Genomic DNA, 19,143 nt, shown 5'->3' with positions numbered 1-19,143 from the left:
CTTAAGACTTTACATATCCCTCCAGGAAAAAGTCTAACGATGCTATCGCACGGTCTTTGTGGCCAATCGACCGGCCTCGAACGTGAAATTATCTCCTCACCGAAATGTACCCTCAATAAATCTACTGATTGATGCGATGTGTGAGAAGTGGCGCCGTCTTGTTGAAACCAAATGTCGCTGAGATCACGAACTTTAATTTCAGACATCAAATAGTCGGTTATCATTGCGCGGTAGCGGTCGCCATTGTCGGTTGAGTTCTCTTCGGCATCATTTTTGAAGAAATATGGACCGATGATTCCACTGGCCCACAAATCACACCAAACCGTTGTTTTTTTCAAAAAATGGCAGCTCTTGAATCTTTTCCGGTTGCTCTTCATCCTAAATGTAGCAATTTTGCTTGTTTACATACCCACTGAGCCAGAAATGAGCACCATCGCTGAATAATATTTCGATCGAAAACGTCGGATCTTCTTGGAATTTTTCAAGAGCTTAATAGCGAAGAGATGTCGGTTGAGAACGTCGAGTGGCTTCAGTTCTTACACAAGCTGTATTTTGCATGCTTTCAGTTTGAGATCTCGGTTTTCGTGGAGCTATGGCTCCACTATGACTTCCTACAGCTGGTCGCTTCTGGCCGACTACTTCTTTCAGACGATTCAATTGTTGTCAGTACAGGTTCGAATTAAAAGTTTGGCCCCATCGCTGAACAAAATTTGGCTCGAAAATGGATCGTTTTTGTTGCGTTTCAGCAGTCTTTCATAGGTGGTCATGATACGGTCCATGAGATTTTTTGCGATAGCTCCCACCATCGAGCCTCTATTTATATCCACCCTTATTTAAATGATTTCAAACGGGTTTTGTTCAGCTCATAGCCAATCAAAACAGTGCTTATACAATCTCAGTGAAATTTGTTGTTAAAGCGGTTATTTTCAGCCTGTTAGTTGTCATCGAAATCATATCACAGGAGGTCTGCTGTTTTGACGGGGTGATACCATTGGGAAAGGGCTATTAGATAAGTGGGATTCATTGGGTATTAAAAGAAGGTGGTTAGAGTCCCGCTGGGGCTTGTTGCACTGAGGGAGCCGACGAAGGTCTTAAGGGCTCCACTGGGAATGGTCATCGATGTAATCAAAGAATGACCACTTGATGATCCTAAGAGGCGGCTCCGCTCTGGTGCGTGCTCGAACTATACTGAGCCAAGCAATAGCAAAACTGTCTGAGAGTATTTTTTGGTACAAAATCTTATTTTTCGGACGCCATATAGAGTAAGCCGATTGCACTCGTCTCGCGTTGTACTAAAGTCATCCCTTGGAGAAATAATGAGTTTCATTTTACTAAACCTTGGTATTTATAGAAAATAAATATTGACTCGTTTCAATTGCAATTTCAATCAGAAAATATATAAATGAATGAAACATACATAAATACATATGTATATTTATATTTAAATAGCTCTATTAGAATTGTTGATCAAAGATAACTTCACAGTTTTCTTTAATAAAATGCTTTGCGCAACATAATATGAGCTTAAGATAACGGTAATATATATTTTCTTCGCACATGTAACCTGAAAGCATTCCGTTAAGCAATCTAACACTTGATTGCAATTAGAATATTTTTGTTCAAATATTTTTATTCAATACTTAACTTTTTCACCTAGTTATCATCAACGATCCAAGCAGATAATCCGCTGCATATAGGCACTTAATTTTGTTGCAATTATTTGTTTCTCATTTTTAGTTGTTTTGTTTTTCTTTTGCCACTCGTTTCAGGCGCATAATCAATATTTTTACACCTCATAACAGTTTTCACTTTGCAGCGTTTGGAGAATTTTTTCACGCCACTCCACACGCCTGCTTATTCTCTTCGATTTCCTACTTCAATCGCGCGCAAGATGTTTTACAACACCACAAAACGTCAAACGCTGGGCTTGATTGCACCTAATCTCGTTTGTAATGCATGCTCATTACTACATTACTAAATTCAGCGGCGTTGTTATCAATTGCAGTGAGACGCCGCTGCCGCGCCAATTAACACCATCGACATTGCATTGGCAATTGAGCTTAAGCAGCAGGTGCAGCTAGTTCAGCGATGTTTTTACTATTGTTTGCAACAAAATCTAACACCTCAGGGTGCATCGCGCTAATTACTCCAATGGCAAGTGAATATTACACCTGTGTGCAACAACAACTCAGGTAATAACAGCGTTGCTCAGCTGTAAAGCGGAAAACTGGAACTCCCAAGTGTTTTGTTGACTTGTTCACACCTTCGCAGCTACTTAATTAAACGCTTACGGTCAGTTGTTTCAATGATAACTGCAATAAGCTGCGCTGGCTTTGAGAGTAATTGCTGTTGTTGCCTGCACAGCGTCAACTTGTTGCATGCGCCTAATAATTTTGTTAGCAGCACATAAGTAAATTGCCATAGAATCGATATGTGGCATCATTTTACATACAAATACACACCAAAGACATACAGTTAGGTGCATATTATTAGCAGTGCTAGTTGGGAGATGCTTCAATGCAAAAATCTGAACTGTTAGTAATAGTGATTTGAATTAGACTTGTCATAGAATAGTCGTTGATCTTAAGGGCTTATTCATATTCACTTGAATCTAAAAAATATGAGCGATCTCCAGGAGAACCTCCAAAAATGGTGCCTGGTGACGAAAAAAATTTTTCGCTTTTTCGTCGCCGTTATATTTCAATATGCTAAGTCATCCTGTTCCATCAAATGACGGCATGGGTGCCCTCGGGTCGGCGTCCATTCTCGAGAAGAGCGCTTCAATAGTTTCATTTCCACTATTTTCCTCCGCTTCTATAACAAATGTCCCAGCGGGTTATTGTGGCCTATGAGATAGACGGTCAACTGCCGTTTCGCAATCTCATTGGCCTCCGCTGCTGTCTTGGACGTTGTCGGTTTCTCGTGCGCGTGCTTGACGTCTAGCTTCTCGGCTACGTCTTCGCATTTTCTCTTTTTCAAGAGCTTCTTCGGTTCGCTATCCGTCGAACGCTGCCTCTTTCCAACGATATGCTCCTCAAAGCGTTTAGCTTATGCTGGATCCGAGGCATTACACCAATTTCGATTGGCGCAGTGTGCCCGGCCGTTCCTCACCTTCTCTCTAGGCCAAGTCAGCCGTTTCATTCCTTCTGCTTTCATGCTGGACTTGCCTTCGAGACGGTTGCATATTCCGACCGCCGCCATGTAGCTCGCTTTTGCCTTCAACACCTTCTTGCTTGGCTTCTTAGGGACCCTTCTCTTGCCGACAGAGTTGGAACTCTCGGTCGCCTACGAAGAAGTTCTTCTTACTTTTCTGCGTTTATGCTTATAGCGCTTTCTTGGTCCGAGTTTTCATGGACTGTGCCACCTGTGCGCTGTAAAGCTGGTTTGGCAGTAGTACTATAAGTACCACAACCTGCTCCCGTTCCAGTGGAGGTGTGGCCGCTGTCGCTGTGCCCACCGGTGGTAGCAGCCACGTCTTCCACCCTTGTTTGGACTGATATCCCAGTCCGCTTGTTCACCCCCATGTTGAGTTTTTGATACGGGGGTCTCTATCCGTAGCGTTTTCAACCTACCGTCAGGTACCTCATTAGCAATGAGACCATACACTTACTTCTGAGGATGCACATAAAGCAGTCCAACGTCAAACGTCAGCTTTAGCAGCTAGGAGCCTACAATGTAATGACTCTGACGAAAGCCAGCTTGAGATCATGACATTGTAAGCAGCGACACCCATTGCCCAGTCGACACTGGCGCGGAGGATACAGCTAAAAGGGAGTTTTTACCGACCAAATCAATTCCGGTACCTTTGGATGTATTGAGAAATCTTCATCCCTACATGAGCATTGCTATTTTTTCGAACATAACTGTATATACACATATGAGTCGTAGTTAGTCCTTTCGCCGTTGCCATAGCTATTTCAGCGAGTTGTCAAAACAAAAGCGCTACTGCAGTAGCTCGCTAGTATGCAATGCGACATTGCCTTCAATTTTCGTTTTGTCCATTTTAAATCAGTATTAATTTTCACACTTCACACGCATTTATCGGTTGTGTGTTGCTTGGCGTTTTGTCGTGATTTGTACGCGTTTTTAGATTTTTTAGCACAATTCAGTGCATAAACATAAGTTTGCTAATTTCTAAATATAAAATTTGTGCTCAAAAAGTTTGTGTTTTTTGTGTGCAGCAAACACCAAAATACAAACATACATATGCATGTATGTATGTATGTATGTAGGCACGCACTTTTCACATAATATTATATTTTTAGGCAATTTGTTACTCTCGCATTAAGTAGTGCATTTCCCAGCGCCGTCAGACGTCATCTTCATCTTCGAAGCGTACGCGCTCGGTCAGCGCGCGGCTGTGTGAAATGTGAGTTCCCATTATTTGGATTTTTGTGCCTGTCATTTTTTTCGTCTGTTGCACTTTTTTCACTATTTATAAAGACGCGTTGCAATGAGTTTCTCATTTGTCGCAATTTGTTGCCGAACTGTGTCAATATTTTTATCGTGGCGTTGCTTGGGCTGCCACTTAAAAAAAAAAATAATTGCATTTGTGTTTATTGAGTGTGTATATTTTTAAGGCTGTCCAATTATGTTTTATTGCAGCATTTTGTACTGATAATTCCTCATTATTGTGACATAAAATATGTGTTTAAGCAGGCAATATTAATTTTATGATTTTTAAAATTATAGTAATAACGTTCAGAAACAAAAACAAGACAAATTGGAGTGAAAAATTATTCGCCATAATTTTTATCAGCAATTTTGAAGGATCTGCTTTGCTTTTTATACAAATCGATAGTATAGCTGTATATATTTTTCATACTTGGAAGTACCGGGAAATTGTAAATAAAAAGCAAAATATTTAATTATTCTTCAATATTTATTTTTTTGCCTTTAAAATAATCCTCACAGGTTGTAATACACTTATGCCAACGATTTTTCCAGTTCTCGAGACACTTTTCATAAGCACTTTTTGGGATGGCCTTCAGCTTCTTCAGCGAATTTTGTTTTATCTCTTCGATCGACCGAAAACGGGTTCCACGCAGCGGCAATTCCAGTTTGAGGAACAAGAAATATCATACGGACCAAATCTGGTGAATACGGTGGTTGATCGATGGTATTCATTGCATTTTTAGATTAAAATTCAGTCACAATCGTGGCTCGGTGCGATGCTGCATTACCATCGTGTAAAATCCATAATTTTTTCTCCACAATTCCGGCCATTTTCGACGGTTGCTCTTACGTAAACGCCTCAATACGGCCAAATAGAACTACTTATTGACCGTCTGTCCCTCTGAAACGAATTCATGATGCACCAATCCACGAATATCGAAAAAAAACAATGAGCATAACCTTGATTTTTGAGCGGCTTTGGTGTGATTTTATTGGTTTCGGCTCGTTTCTTTCCATCAAACTCATAAACCCAAGTCTCATCGACAGTTATAATGCTCTCCATGAATGTGGGATCAGAATTCTCACGATCAAGCATGTCCAAAGAGAGCTGTTTACGGTACTTCTTTTGAAAAAAATTCAGCTTTATCATGACGAGTCGAGCAAGAACGCGTTTCATACCCAAAATATTCACCAAAATCATTCGAACAGACTTGTGAGAGGACTCTCTAACACTTGAGTGACCATTTTCAAATACCATCTCCTTCACTTTTTTAATATTTTCATCAATTGAAGAGGTCGAACGTGTCCAGAATGGGGCATGTTTTCAACATTCTCACCGACCGTCTTTGAAGACTTTTTACAACTTCTAGACTTGTATTTTTGATAAAACTAAGTCACCTTAAGCCTTTTTCAACATTCGCAACGATTTAAGCAGCTGCTGTAAACAAACTGGTTGACAGATCGCGCTCATATTTGGCATAGTAATTGAGGACACTCCTACCAACTTAGCAAAATAAATTTTTTAAAAAAGCATTTTCCTGAAGACCGATTGCATGGAGGTAATTAATTTCAACAATGGAGTTTTCGTCAGCGAGTCCAGCGGACAGTCTCTGGAGTATCGAGGTTTATTCGCATGAAAAGGTCATCCAAGTAGAATTATTGTTGCTTTTGTGTTCTATGATTCATTGCCTATAACAACTTATCGAGCTGCATTCTATCGTTTCTCAAAGCGATTAGTCATAATAAGGTGTGAAAATAAGGGTTTTGAGCGCTAAAGATTTGTTCGTTTCGATAGAAAATATCTTTTCAGTAGTCCAATAAGAACAAATATACTAACTTTACCAAAAACGGTTCATCAACTAATCTCTAAACTGAATTTGAAATTAAAGATAAACCAGCCCACGCCACTCTATATCATTTGATCTCAAGACTGACATAACCTAAATTGAATTGAGCAATTTTCATTTCATAAGAAAACTGTATTTATCTCAAAGTTCCAATTCTTTGTTCGTTCTCCCCTTTTATGGTGCTCTATTTTCTTTTAATTGCTTTTTTACGTTGACCAGCTGCCCCTCTGACTGCAAAAGTTCACAGCGAGCAGCAAATAAATCATTTCGAAATTCGTTCATTAATTCACTACACACAGCCAATGTTCATCAACGTATTTTTAGGTGGTTCGCTCTCTTTGACTTTTCAGTTTTTCTCTCAACTTTTTTTTGTGCAAACATATCCATTAACAACTACGCGACAGCGCTCCAACTTGCGCCTACCCCTTTCACGCCATTTTCGGCACAGGTGAATCTCGCCGGCGTTGCTGCAAAAATAAATGCAAAAACAACAAGCGCAACAATGAGTAAAACAACAAAATATACCGACTATAAAAAAATATTGCTGATGCATGCAACTGCAGGCCATTTTGCACGGATTCACAACAACGCAGCGCTAGGAGCAAGTGACTCATTGCGTTAGGCGCGCGCCTGTACTGGCGCTACTTTAGTTATTTTAGAACTAAAAACGTGAACGCGTAGCAAAAAAAAAACCAAAAACAAAACCAAAAAAATATTTGAGAAAAAAATTGCAATAAACATTGAAAGGAGTCCCGTTTGTTTATCGCAACCGTGCTTTTTATAGGCGGCGAAAAGAAGGGCAAACGAAGTTTTGGCGGCAATTCAAATTTCGGAACTTTTGGTGGCCTCATTCGATGTGTGGTAGGGGATTTGCTTTAATCTTGCTTCAACTAGTTTTGTATACCCTTATGTGCTGAAAGAAGTATTCTCAAGGTTTGGCACGAAGCTTTTAACGCCCAGAAGTATACGTCCAGCTGGCCGTATATACGAGAATTAGTCCCTCAGATACCACTCTGAAATTTTGCACATGACATTTTCTCCTCAATAAACTGCTCATTTGTTGGAATCGCCGTTATCGGACGACTTTACATAAAGTATAGCTGCTAAACAAACTGACCGATTGGATTGAGTCTTTGTATGAAAAAGTGTTTCATTAGACAAGATATCCTCATGAATTTTGGCATATAATATTATCCATGGCAACGCTATATTCTCCGAAGAAATTTTTCAGATCGGGCGACTATAGCATATAGCTGTCATACAAACTGACCGATTAAAATAAAGTCTTTGTATGGAAAACTATTTTATTAGACAAGATATTCTCACAAAATTTGGCATAGATTATTATCCATGGCAATGATATAATCTCTGAAGAAATTGTTCAGATCGGATAACTATAGCATATGGCTGCCCTACAAACTGGCTGCTCAAAATCAAGCTCTTGTATGAGAAACTTTTTTATTTGAGAAGTTATACTCACGAAATCTTGCATAAATTATTCTCCAAGCCAACGTTATAATCTCTGAAGAAATTGTTCGGATCGGATAACTATAGCATATGGCTGCCATACAAACTGACCGATTAATATAAAGTCTTTGTATGAGAAACTTTTTTATTTAACAAGATATTCTCACGAAATTTGGCATAACTTATTCTCAAAGCCAACGTTTTAATCTCCGAAGGATTTGTTCAGATCGAACCACTATAGCATATAGCTGCCATACAAACTGACCAATCAAAACCAAATTTTCATATGGAAAACAATTTTATTTGTGAAGGGTATTATATTTTAGGTGCGAAGTTAACAGTTTTTCTTTTTCTAATCTAATTTTTTTCACTCTAATTTTTCGACGTGTCTTGCATGCGCATGGCTTTTGATGTGTAAATAAAATTTCAAACGGTGTGAGAGTGTGTTTATGTGTGTATATGAGTATAAGCATGCCTGTAGGTCTGAATTTTATTTATGACTTGCAACGAGTCATCAGCATAATAATAAACAAAAAATGCAAAAACAAAATAAATATACAAATTGATTAATAAATTTTAATACGAAACGCTACAGGAAAAGGGTTTGTCAGCGTGACGTCTTTTTGTTTAGATAACAGCGCGCTTATCAGCACAAACCGGAATGGACGTCGATAACATGGATAAATAAACGCTACCAATGTGATTAGGCAAATTCAAACCAAAGAAGACTGAACAAAAAATAAATCAAAAAAAGATAAAACAAATAGAACACTGATAAGGTTAAACTAAAGAAAAACCACAACAACAATACGACAAAAAAATTTAAAACAAGTAAACAAAAAATACAAAACTAGCATAATACAACATTTGTGCCATCTATGGACTTGCAGCAGTATACCCTTAACATGCAACAATGTAATGTGCCAAAACCTATTATATAAAACCTAAAACTACAACAACTAAAAAAGTAAAAAAAGTAACGAAACCAAAGATCTTAAACCAAAATTAGTACATAACACCAAATCGAACCACCAAAAATTAAAAAAAAAAATAAATATATAAAAAGAAGAGGAAGACAAAAATCACCAAAAATGTCGGGCATATTTCGTACGCATTCATTGAACAGCACCAGTCACTCAACGCCGCAGAAACGCTACTCCTTTGGCGCTTTTTGGTAAGCACAACTTCGCACTCTCTGCTAAACTCTTAAATACTGTACTAAAAATACATTTTCCTTATGTACTAACTTGTTTATGGCCATTTCCGTAGCATTTTGAACAGACATAAAATGCATGCGTTGCCACTTTTTCAACGAAGCAATAAAATATGGAGTTGAAATTAATCAAGCATTGGCTAGAATTAAAAATGTCTTTTAAAAATGTTAAAAAAATTTATGTAACGGAAGTGTTTTTTGGACAAAATTACGCATAGTTTTATGTATCAAAGAAACAGAGTAATAAAAATAATTATAAAAAATTGTTTAATGTCATTTATGACAACAAAATTTATATAGAATTACTGTAATGACTTTTGTGAACAAATTTTTTTAAATAAAAAATGTTCTAGCATGCCATTTTCGAAATTGAGATATGACGAACTTGTTATATTTAATAATTTAAACCAAGTATTTCGAATTGTTTCTCAAGCAAACAAATTCAACGTTATTAAAACGCTTGACATATTCTAGCAAAAATCAGCATTCCGCCGAAAATGGGACACAGAAAGCAGTAAATATTAATAATTTCTATTGTTGGTGTGTTTTTAATGAGAAATAGTCTAGTCGAGTCTGAATAATTTTCCTTTTAAACGAAATTTGTAGCATAGTAAGTATAATCTATTAGTTGAACCTTTGATTTAGACTTCAGCCGCGATAAAAACGTTTAACGTAACTTCAAATATCAGCTTTATGTTCCAAAAAATATTTTTTCATCCAGTAAATCCGTATGATTCGTAAAATGTATAGCCTTTCCTAATCATTATTTTAAAACACTGAATCACTTCCGATTGCGTTGTGCTGCTTGAAGCAAAGCAAATCGAAACTTTCGACTCGGTTTTGTTGTCATAAAATTTTTTCGAGAAATTCCAAAGAAACTCCGTTTTTTATATGATAGAAACTATAGACACCTGTGTCATTTTATCGAAAAATTAGTTAAACTCACGTAATATCTGAGTGGTGAGTAATTAAAAAAAAACTGACATGTTAAAAAAAACCGTAAAGTGGTAATAAAAAAATGGTAATAAAATAGTTAAAAAATTATTAATTTAATTATTTTCTATTTTTTTACTTTTTTATTTTTTTTTTTAATTTTTTCTGCATTTATTTTTCTTTTTTAATTTTTTAAAATATTTTAAAAATTCAATTATTTTATTTATAATTTTTTATTTTTGTTAAAATTTATTTTTTAATTTTTTTAAATATATTTTAACTTAATAAAATATTTTTTTTTTTTTAATTTTTAATAAAATAAAATAAAAAAATATTTATTTTAATTAATTTTTTTCTATTTCTTCACATTTGTGATTAGTTTTTATTTTTTAGTTATTATTTTTAAATATTTATTTTAATATTTTTTTCAATTATTTGAATTTTTTTTTTAATTATTTGAATTTTTTTTTTATTTATTTGAAATTTTTTTTAATTATTTTATTTTTTAATTATATTTTTTTGTTAATATTTTTTTTTTATTTGAATTTTTTTTTAATTATTTTATTTTTTAGAAAAATATTATAAAAGTTAATATAATTTTGAAAAAGAGTAACTTTCAAAATTTATGAATAATTTTCACACCAATAAAAATTCGACATAAATTTTTAATCGATTTTTTTTTTTTTATTTAGGTTATTTATAAAATAATTAAAATAAATATTAACAAATCTTGAATAAATTTATAAATAATTATAGCTCGTATAAAAATGTTAATGCATTTTTGAAAATTTAGACTATAAAAAAATTAAAATAAATAGTAACAAATTAAAAAAATTAAATATTTATAAACTATCGCACATCTTCTATAAAAATTATCATGTATTTAAAAAAACTTCAATATAAAAAGATAGTTTGGAAAAAATCTTAATAAATCTTAAAAAAAAATTATATAAATTTCAAAATTTTTAAAATATGGTATAAAAAAATTCTATATAAATGTTTAGGCATTTCGTTTCATATATTCTTAAAATATTTTTTTTTTTTAGAAAATTAAGATTATTGCAAAAATTTAGGAAAAAATTGTTGTTAAAAATATTAATAAATCCCGAAAAAATATAATTTTTAATATTTATAAATAACCATAGCTTCAATAAAAATTTTCATGTTCTTTATTGCATAAATTCTAAAAATAACAAGTAAGGAAGGGCTAAGTTCGGGTGTCACCGAACATTTTATACTCTCGCATGATAAGGTGATAATCGAGATTTCATTATCCGTCATTTACATATTTTTTTATTTTGGTTCCTAATGTATATACATACTCGTATTATACAGAGAAGGCATCAGATGGATTTCAAAATAGCGTTATATTGGAAGAAGGCGTGGTTGTGAACCGATTTCGCCCATATTTCGTACATGTCATCAGGGTGTTAAAAAAATATTATAAACCGAATTTCACTGAAATCGGTCGAGTAGTTCCTGAGATATGGTTTTTAGTCCATAAGTGGGCGACGCCACGCCCATTTTCAATTTTTAAAAAAAGCCTGGGTACAGCTTCCTTCTGCCATTCCTTCCGTAAAATTTAGTGTTTCTGACGTTTTTTGTTAGTCAGTTAACGCACTTTTAGTGATTTTCAACATAACCTTTGTATGGGAGGTGGGCGTGGTTATTATCCGATTTCTTCCATTTTTGAACTGTATATGGAAATGCCGGAAGGAAACGACTCTATAGAGTTTGGTTGACATAGCTATAGTAGTTTCCGAGATATGTACAAAAAACTTAATAGGGGGCGGGCCACGCCCACTTTTCCAAAAAAATTACTTCCAAATATGCTCCTCCCTAATGTGATCCTTTGTGCCAAATTTCACTTTAATATCTTTATTTATGGCTTAGTTATGACACTTTATAGGTTTTCGGTTTCCGCCATTTTGTGGGCGTGGCAGTGGACCGATTTTGCCCATCTTCGAACTTAACCTTCTTATGGAGCCAAGAAATACGTGTACCAAGTTTCATCATGATATCTCAATTTTTACTCAAGTTACAGCTTGCACGGACGGACGGACGGACAGACAGACATCCGGATTTCAACTCTACTCGTCACCCTGATCACTTTGGTATATATAACCCTATATCTGACTCTTTTAGTTTTAGGACTTACAAACAACCGTTATGTGAACAAAACTATAATACTCTCTTTAGCAACTTTGTTGCGAGAGTATAACTAGAAAATTTAGATTATCAAAGAGTATAAAAAATATTAAAAATTCATGAAAGATTAAAAAATAACGATATTTCAAAATTTATAATTAAACATCGCGTCCATAAAAGTTTTATGTATTTTTCTGCGTAAATTCTTAAAATAATTTTTTTATTTGATTATTTAGAAAAAAATTAAAAAAAAAAATAAATCTTAAAAAATAAATAACTCAAAATTTATAATTAATCATCGATCCTATAAAAAGTTTCATGCATTTTATTGTATAAAAGAAATTATTTAGAAAGATTAGATTATTACAAAAAAATTAAATATCAAATTTCAGAAAAAAATAACTAATAATACATAATAAATCCTTAAAAGAATTTTTTTCAGTAAATGTTGTTTATTTAAAATTTTTTTTTAAAAAATAGTTGGTTATTTTTTTTTAAATTAAAAAAAAAGAATTAATAAAACTTAAAAAAAAACAAATTTAAAAAACTTTAAAAAATTGTGATAAGTCTTGAGAAAAAATAATTAACTTTCAAAATTATATACATAACTATTAAAATCACAATATATAATAATCTCAACACTCTCCTCACAAAAAGTAATAACCATATATGTACATACATACATATATGTACATATATGAATACTTTGTTTTACACCTTTTACAGCATATATTTTTATTACATAAAATCCGTTGAAGTCATTTTTATGTGTTTTTGACAAAAAAATATATTTTTTTAATAATTTCTATTGACTTGCAAGTCATGTACGAAATGTCTGTTTTGACAACGCAATAAAAGTAAAGGAACTGCCTTAACTTGAAATGCACTTTTTAACTGTTTATTGAAAAGTAAGTGCAACTGCCATTTGCCCTACTTGCCCATTGCTCTTTTATGTCAATATATGCACATAGATACATACTTATGTGATTATACATAACTGCATCAGTTGCCATAAACCACAAATATACTCCTTATTGGCGCAATACGCGTGCGGGGCAACACGTGCGCCCTTTTTGCTTGTGGCACACTCAATGCTTTCGAATTCGAACATACGCTCATTGACACACGCATGTAGGTGTGCATGCGGTGGTGCGAGAAATTTCTTTCGCCCACTTCACCTTTCATTGAATCATAATAACTTTATAAATAGTTGTTTTTCTGGTTAAACTCAATTTTTCCTTCGTGAAGCCATAAAAATTGTATAAACTAAGTGAATAATATTGCGCATTTGATCAAAAGAAGTGCGAAGAAATGTAAGAAGAAAATCATAACTGCGCTACATCCTCCTTTGTTAGACTGGCTCTGGCTGCACCGCCCCCCACATTTAATACAATATTATGTACTAATGTAAGTATACGTTTGTATTTTAATCGGTCGCGCATGTTTTCTTCACTTCTTCAACAATTATTTTCTTAGATTACATTAAACGGCTTCAAAGTGCATTAAAATGTTCTTCAATTTATCTCAAATGCTCTTAAAGCGCGGTCGACCGTCTTTATCACTTTATTGTAATACTGTTGTTGTTATTTATTTATTTGGTTTTCTACTAAAAATACTTACAAGTATCTCGAGTGTCTTGGTGTCGCTGATAAAGCAGTAATTCGCCAATGCAAATAAATAACTGTACAAATATGGTACTTGTAAGTATAAAGGGTGTGCAATTTCAACATCCATGTTGTTTGACAATACTTAAAAAATAAGGAATTAATTAGCTTTTCTTGTTACGTGATATATATAAGCGGCAATCCATTTCGAGGTTCTCTACTTTTTATATAAAAAAAAACACAGAAACTTCAAATTAAATGGGGAATGTTTAATATCATTCGAAAGAACATTCTTTGGCATTTATTTTTTGAAGATTATTTCGTTCAATTGTTGGCTGCGGCTCCGTCTCAGATAGTCCAATCATTGAGTCCAATTTTCGATATCTCGTTCAAGCATTTCGACTGATAACTGGCGATTGACACGCGTGATGTTTTGCTCCAAGGCTTGAATCGAAGCGGAATTATCCGCATAGACTTTAGACTTTACTTATCCCCACAGAAAAAGGTTAACGGTGTGATCTTGGTGACCAATCGATCGGTCCAAAACGTGAAATTATCTGCTCACCGAAGTGTTCTCTCAATAAATCCGTTGAATTATTTTTATCGACTATTTGAGGAAAAACTGTGACGGCGTTTTGTTGGACAAGCTAAAGGAAGAAATTTCGAAAAATCGGCCTCATTTGCAGAAAAAGAAAGTCTTGTTCACCAAGACAACGCACCATTCACACCTCAACAGTCGCCATGGCGAAAATCCACGAATTGCGGTTCGAATGCTTGACCATCCACCTTATTCACCGGATCTAGCACCAAGCGACTTTTTTTTTCCCCTAAACTTAAAACTTCGCTCGGCGGCCAGAGATTTTCGTCAAATGAGGAGGCAAACTCTTTCGTGAACTAGTATTTTGCAGACAAAGACGACAAGTACTATTTGGAAGGGTTGCAGACGGAGTTACAAGGAACTATGTAGAAAAATAAAAAAAGAAATTTTTGAATTGTCTATAGTACCAAGTATAGAAAATAAAACTTCTACTATAACCAAAAAATGTTAAAATTTGAGGTTATGTTAATTTAGGTTTAACAATCGCAAAAATAAACTCCATAGCCAATATGTAGTCCCAAGTGCGCTTCCTAAAACAAAAAGCCTTAGAAAACTTTCACTAGAACCAGAAAATTTTACTATTTGAGGTTATGTCAATTTTAATTCAACAAAGAATCACTCACTGTTGTATATAAATGTAAACACATGTAAGAATTAAAACAAATAAACTTAAACTGACAACGTGAGTATGTTTTAAATTATGTAAACTGTCAGTTTTGTTTCGCATTGAGTAATTCTGCCTTCAAACGAAATTTGTGGCATAGTTTAACCCATTAGTTGAACCTTTGATTTAATCGACCGCCGCACTTTTGATGCATTCATGTTACCACATCAAAGTAAAAGCTGCAATAACAGTGCATTTCCTACATAAATATTGTATGCGATTTATTGGGTCACTAGTTTGCTTCGGTAAAGCTTCGTACTAATCGATGTGGCCATAAATTGCAGTGGAACATCACTTAACGCCCAAAAAATGTAATTACAAAGAAATATGCTGCACTTGTGCCAAACATAACAACAACAGCATAACATAAAGTGCAGTGTAAACAAAAGTGGAATACAACTAAAAAAAAATTGAGAAATGTGAAACAATTTTTGGGGAAAAAATTTGAAAAATGGAAATAAAAAAGAAGAATTCCGAAATAAAAAAAAAAATATATTTTGAAAAAAACTAAAAAAAAAATGGAAAGAAATTAAAAAAAAACTTAAAAATAAATTTAAAAAAATTAGAAAAAAATTTAAAAAATTGATAAAAAATTAAAAAAAAAATTTTAGAATTGGAAAAAAATTAAAAAAAAAAAAATTGGAAAATTTAAAAAAAAAATGAAAAAAAACATATATGGAAAAAATACAAAAAAGTTTGTTTAAAAAAACCAACAACAAAAAATCAAAGAAATAAATCTCTGCTCAAACCACCAACGGTTGCCACTGGCCTCCTGCCGTTTTTGACCAATTTGTCTGCCAGCAATTTATGTTGGCCACTCAATTGATAGCTACAAATGTATACAACATATTTGTGTGCAATTCATTTACAATTTGATTGTATACACAATATTATTGGCATCATCATAGTGCGCTTGCAGTAGGGCATTTGGCTGCTTGTTGGGCTTTTTGGCCCATCTTGTACGCGGTCGAAAGCATCAAGCGTAAACAAGTGTTGTTCCTCTTTCATTTGACTTTTTGTTTGCATTTGCTCGTGTTGCGGTTGTTTAGTTTTCACTTTTGGTTGTTCGATTCCATATAGAAGGATTTATGCCAAGCGTCAAATCGCTTAACACCTCATTACATTCGATTGTGTCGGTGGCATATTGTTTGTGCATGATCCTTTCACGTCGAAAGTAATGGTCCACAAGACCACAAGAAATAGTGTTGCTTATGTAGTAGGCACGTACATATGTACTTATGTTTATGTGTGTGTGTGTCAATATCCATCAACATTATGGTAGTGCACTCAGAGTGATGCTTTGTTTCCAACATGCTTGCCGTTCCCTTTCCTTCATTCTTACTCCTTTGCTTACCCTTTGCATATAGACATTCATTACTATTTTATATATATTTTCTCAATATTATTATACCCTTTATGACATAGTATTTTCGGTTTTAGACCCTAAACTACTTCTCCAGCAATCCAACGTCAGAGAATATTCGCTAATATAATCTAAACAACAAAACAAACGAATCTCGTCAGCAAGTCTAGTGATGTTTCATAAAAAATCGAGTGAACTTTCGCACAATCTCAGTTGAAATCACTCAAAATACCAACAATTAACAGAATGTGGCTTATCATCTGATCAATCCTTTCACAAAAAACACACATTGACCACACAAATCATTATTATCGCCTTCAAAAATCACTCCAGAACCCTTACAAGCATGCTTAATCCTATTTTCCATACACTGCTTACTCTTTTCAACAAACCTGAAAAAATTCGCGACTGATGCGCTAAGAGGTCTGTGATGTATTTGAGGTGTCCTGATTACGAATTTTCGAACAATCTGGCTTGAAATCACTCAAAATACAACAATTAACAGAATGGAGCTTCTAATACGATCAATTTTGTCAATAAAAAAAAACACTTATCGAAGTATTTCAACATAAAACTTTATTATCGCCCTCAAAAGAACACTCTTTAACCCTTCCACTACCCAACAAAACTGAAGGAAAGATTTGCGACACATGTGCCTGATTACAAATTCGAGTTAAAAAATTTTCTGTAGCTATTTTTGTCATTTTAGTAAATGATTGTAGTTTGACTCCTACACCCCTTGACTGTAACACATAAAATCCTACGTGTTAGGAAACTTATGCTATCATTTTCGGTTTTAGCAACCCAAAATTGACAAGAAACAGCTTATAACATCGGAAAATTACTAAACTAGTATTCTGATATAAGGTCTCAGCTGTGATGGCATTTAGTGCTTTCAAACGACTTTCGGTTTCCTTGGTTTCGGTGCAGGACAGTTTCTACGTTATAAACCCACGTTTCGTCACCAGCAAAGATGCGTTTGATGAATGTAGTGTTGTTGTTGACGGGACATAAAACCTTCCTGAAGCAATATCGGTAATAGTGCTGAGTTGACAGTCCTTGGCCGGATAAAAATCTGTGTCCGTTTCGGTTACTTAGATCCGACTGTCGTGAGAACGGCATGTAGGGTTCTCAGCTGTTGTCAAGCATCTCCTTTGCGAACTCTATTTAACGCCATTTTTCAAAAAAGATTTAGGACCCAAAACATTAACCAAAATGTTGATACATACGTTCATTAACCAAAAATTTTTCTTCCTCTGCTATCTCTCTGAAGCCTACACGACAATTTTCAAGAACTATTTCTTTAACTTTTTCGATGTTATCGTCAGTTATGAAGGTGGGTGAACAGCTCTCAATCTAGGAAAAAAATAATTATCGATTTGGTTTGTTCCTCCGAATTTGTCCGGGTCAAATTTGATCACATGATGTATTTGGCTGTTAAGATTTTGCCAGCTTTCTAAGTACGTTCTTGGAAATTTATATTCTATGAAGTGATTTCCATTCAACTGACAGTTCCAACTTAAGATTTTGCTACAAGTATTTTCGTTTAGCACCTAAGAACCTACAAATGGCTGTTAGGCTGATGCCAGCTTTATAAATACCTTTTTGGAAACGCATATCGTACATATAAGATGGTTTCCATTCAACTGAGAGATTATGATTATGATTTTGCTACAAGTTCTTTCGTTTAGGTCCTAAGGCGTATGGTACGTGGAAATCATAAAGATCAGTCGACAACAACGAAGGGCGTCAATACAAGCCATTTTTAGGTATGAGATTTTGGTCTTTAACTTTTCTCGGTTGGGTGCTGAGAATACTAAACTTTGATGATAATTTTTCACTTATTGTGTCTTAAAAGTGGTATGTAGAATCATTCAGATCGGTCGACTATATCTAATAATGAGCTCCCAAGCTTTTGTTCTGATATTAGGTCTCAAATATAAGGTTTTCCTTCGTTTATGAAATACGAAAATAAACTGAAATGAGTGTAAATTGTACCAGTTTTATAACGGTTTCCTAAATTTATATTACTTATTTTAAACTTTGTGTTCGTGCATCAAAGGTATAACATCTTTGTCGTGGAAGCAGCCACATTTTCTCCCAGTTTGTCTTTGTGGGTTTGTGTAACGAGAGCTGAGTACATATGTATGTCTTCATTCTGATTGATGTGTATTTGATACTCCGGCGTCTGATGCGCATAAATACAAGTTGGGCTCTTCGTCTAGCATGTCAGTCTCCCATTTTTATGCTGCTTCCTTTATATGTATATACGTATATATGTATGAAGAATATAAATGTTTTTATGCCTGTTCGCATGTCTGTAAACCTATCATATTGACAATTCTGTATCTCTGTAACTTGTAATTTTATTTATTTATTTATAAATTGTGGCGTTCAAATAAAATGGGGATACACAGTCACCTTCTAGCATTGACTAAATCGAACAAAACTCTACATAGAAAAAAAAGCAACAAAAAAAGAAAAAAATACGCATTTCGACTATATTATTTGAGTTCTATGAACGAAATTGAATGTTACGCATCATTGCGTGCATTGAACTCACAGACAGACGGCTGATCTACATTTGAGTACATGACAGAAGAGACGGTGGCGTGCACTCACCCGCATTTGACATTTCCATACTGGTTGCTTTATGACGACATTTACAGTAAAAAAACAACGAAATTTACACAAATTGGAGATGTAAAGGCTTGGCTGTTGGGAGCTTGTTGCTCGGCTTCACTTAACAATTAGGCGATTGTGGGTGTTGCTTGGCGTTTACTCTCAATAAGTCGAAAATAATTTCTCATTTTGGCAAAAAAATCTTTAATTTATTTGAATATTTGCACAAATTTCCCTATATAGCCAGTCATAAATTGATGGCATGCCATTTATAATCCATATTTCAGCA

At 34.3% G+C, this 19,143-nt stretch overlaps 1 protein-coding gene across 7 annotated transcripts in view; it reads left to right on the top strand.

The window, feature by feature from the left end:
- LOC105226658 (centrosomin) overlaps positions 1–19,143 on the top strand; it is a 57,182-nt gene that overhangs the window by 13,843 nt on the left and 24,196 nt on the right. For 2 of the 7 annotated variants that reach the window (XM_049450650.1, XM_049450652.1), the window contains exon 2: positions 8,305–8,883. The exons of 3 other annotated variants lie outside the window; for them this stretch is intronic. In XM_049450650.1, the coding sequence (XP_049306607.1) occupies positions 8,801–8,883 (83 nt within the window). In that variant the 5' untranslated portion in view covers positions 8,305–8,800. Of the gene's footprint in view, positions 1–3,907; positions 4,077–4,265; positions 4,370–8,304; positions 8,884–19,143 lie in introns of those variants that run through there. 2 more of the 7 variants (XM_049450653.1, XM_049450656.1) reach the window with 2 other exon arrangements.

Source organism: Bactrocera dorsalis, chromosome 3, assembly GCF_023373825.1.
Source record: "Bactrocera dorsalis isolate Fly_Bdor chromosome 3, ASM2337382v1, whole genome shotgun sequence".
In the NCBI taxonomy this organism is placed as follows: Eukaryota; Metazoa; Arthropoda; class Insecta; order Diptera; family Tephritidae; genus Bactrocera; species Bactrocera dorsalis.
This window is presented reverse-complemented; position numbering and strand designations above follow the sequence as displayed.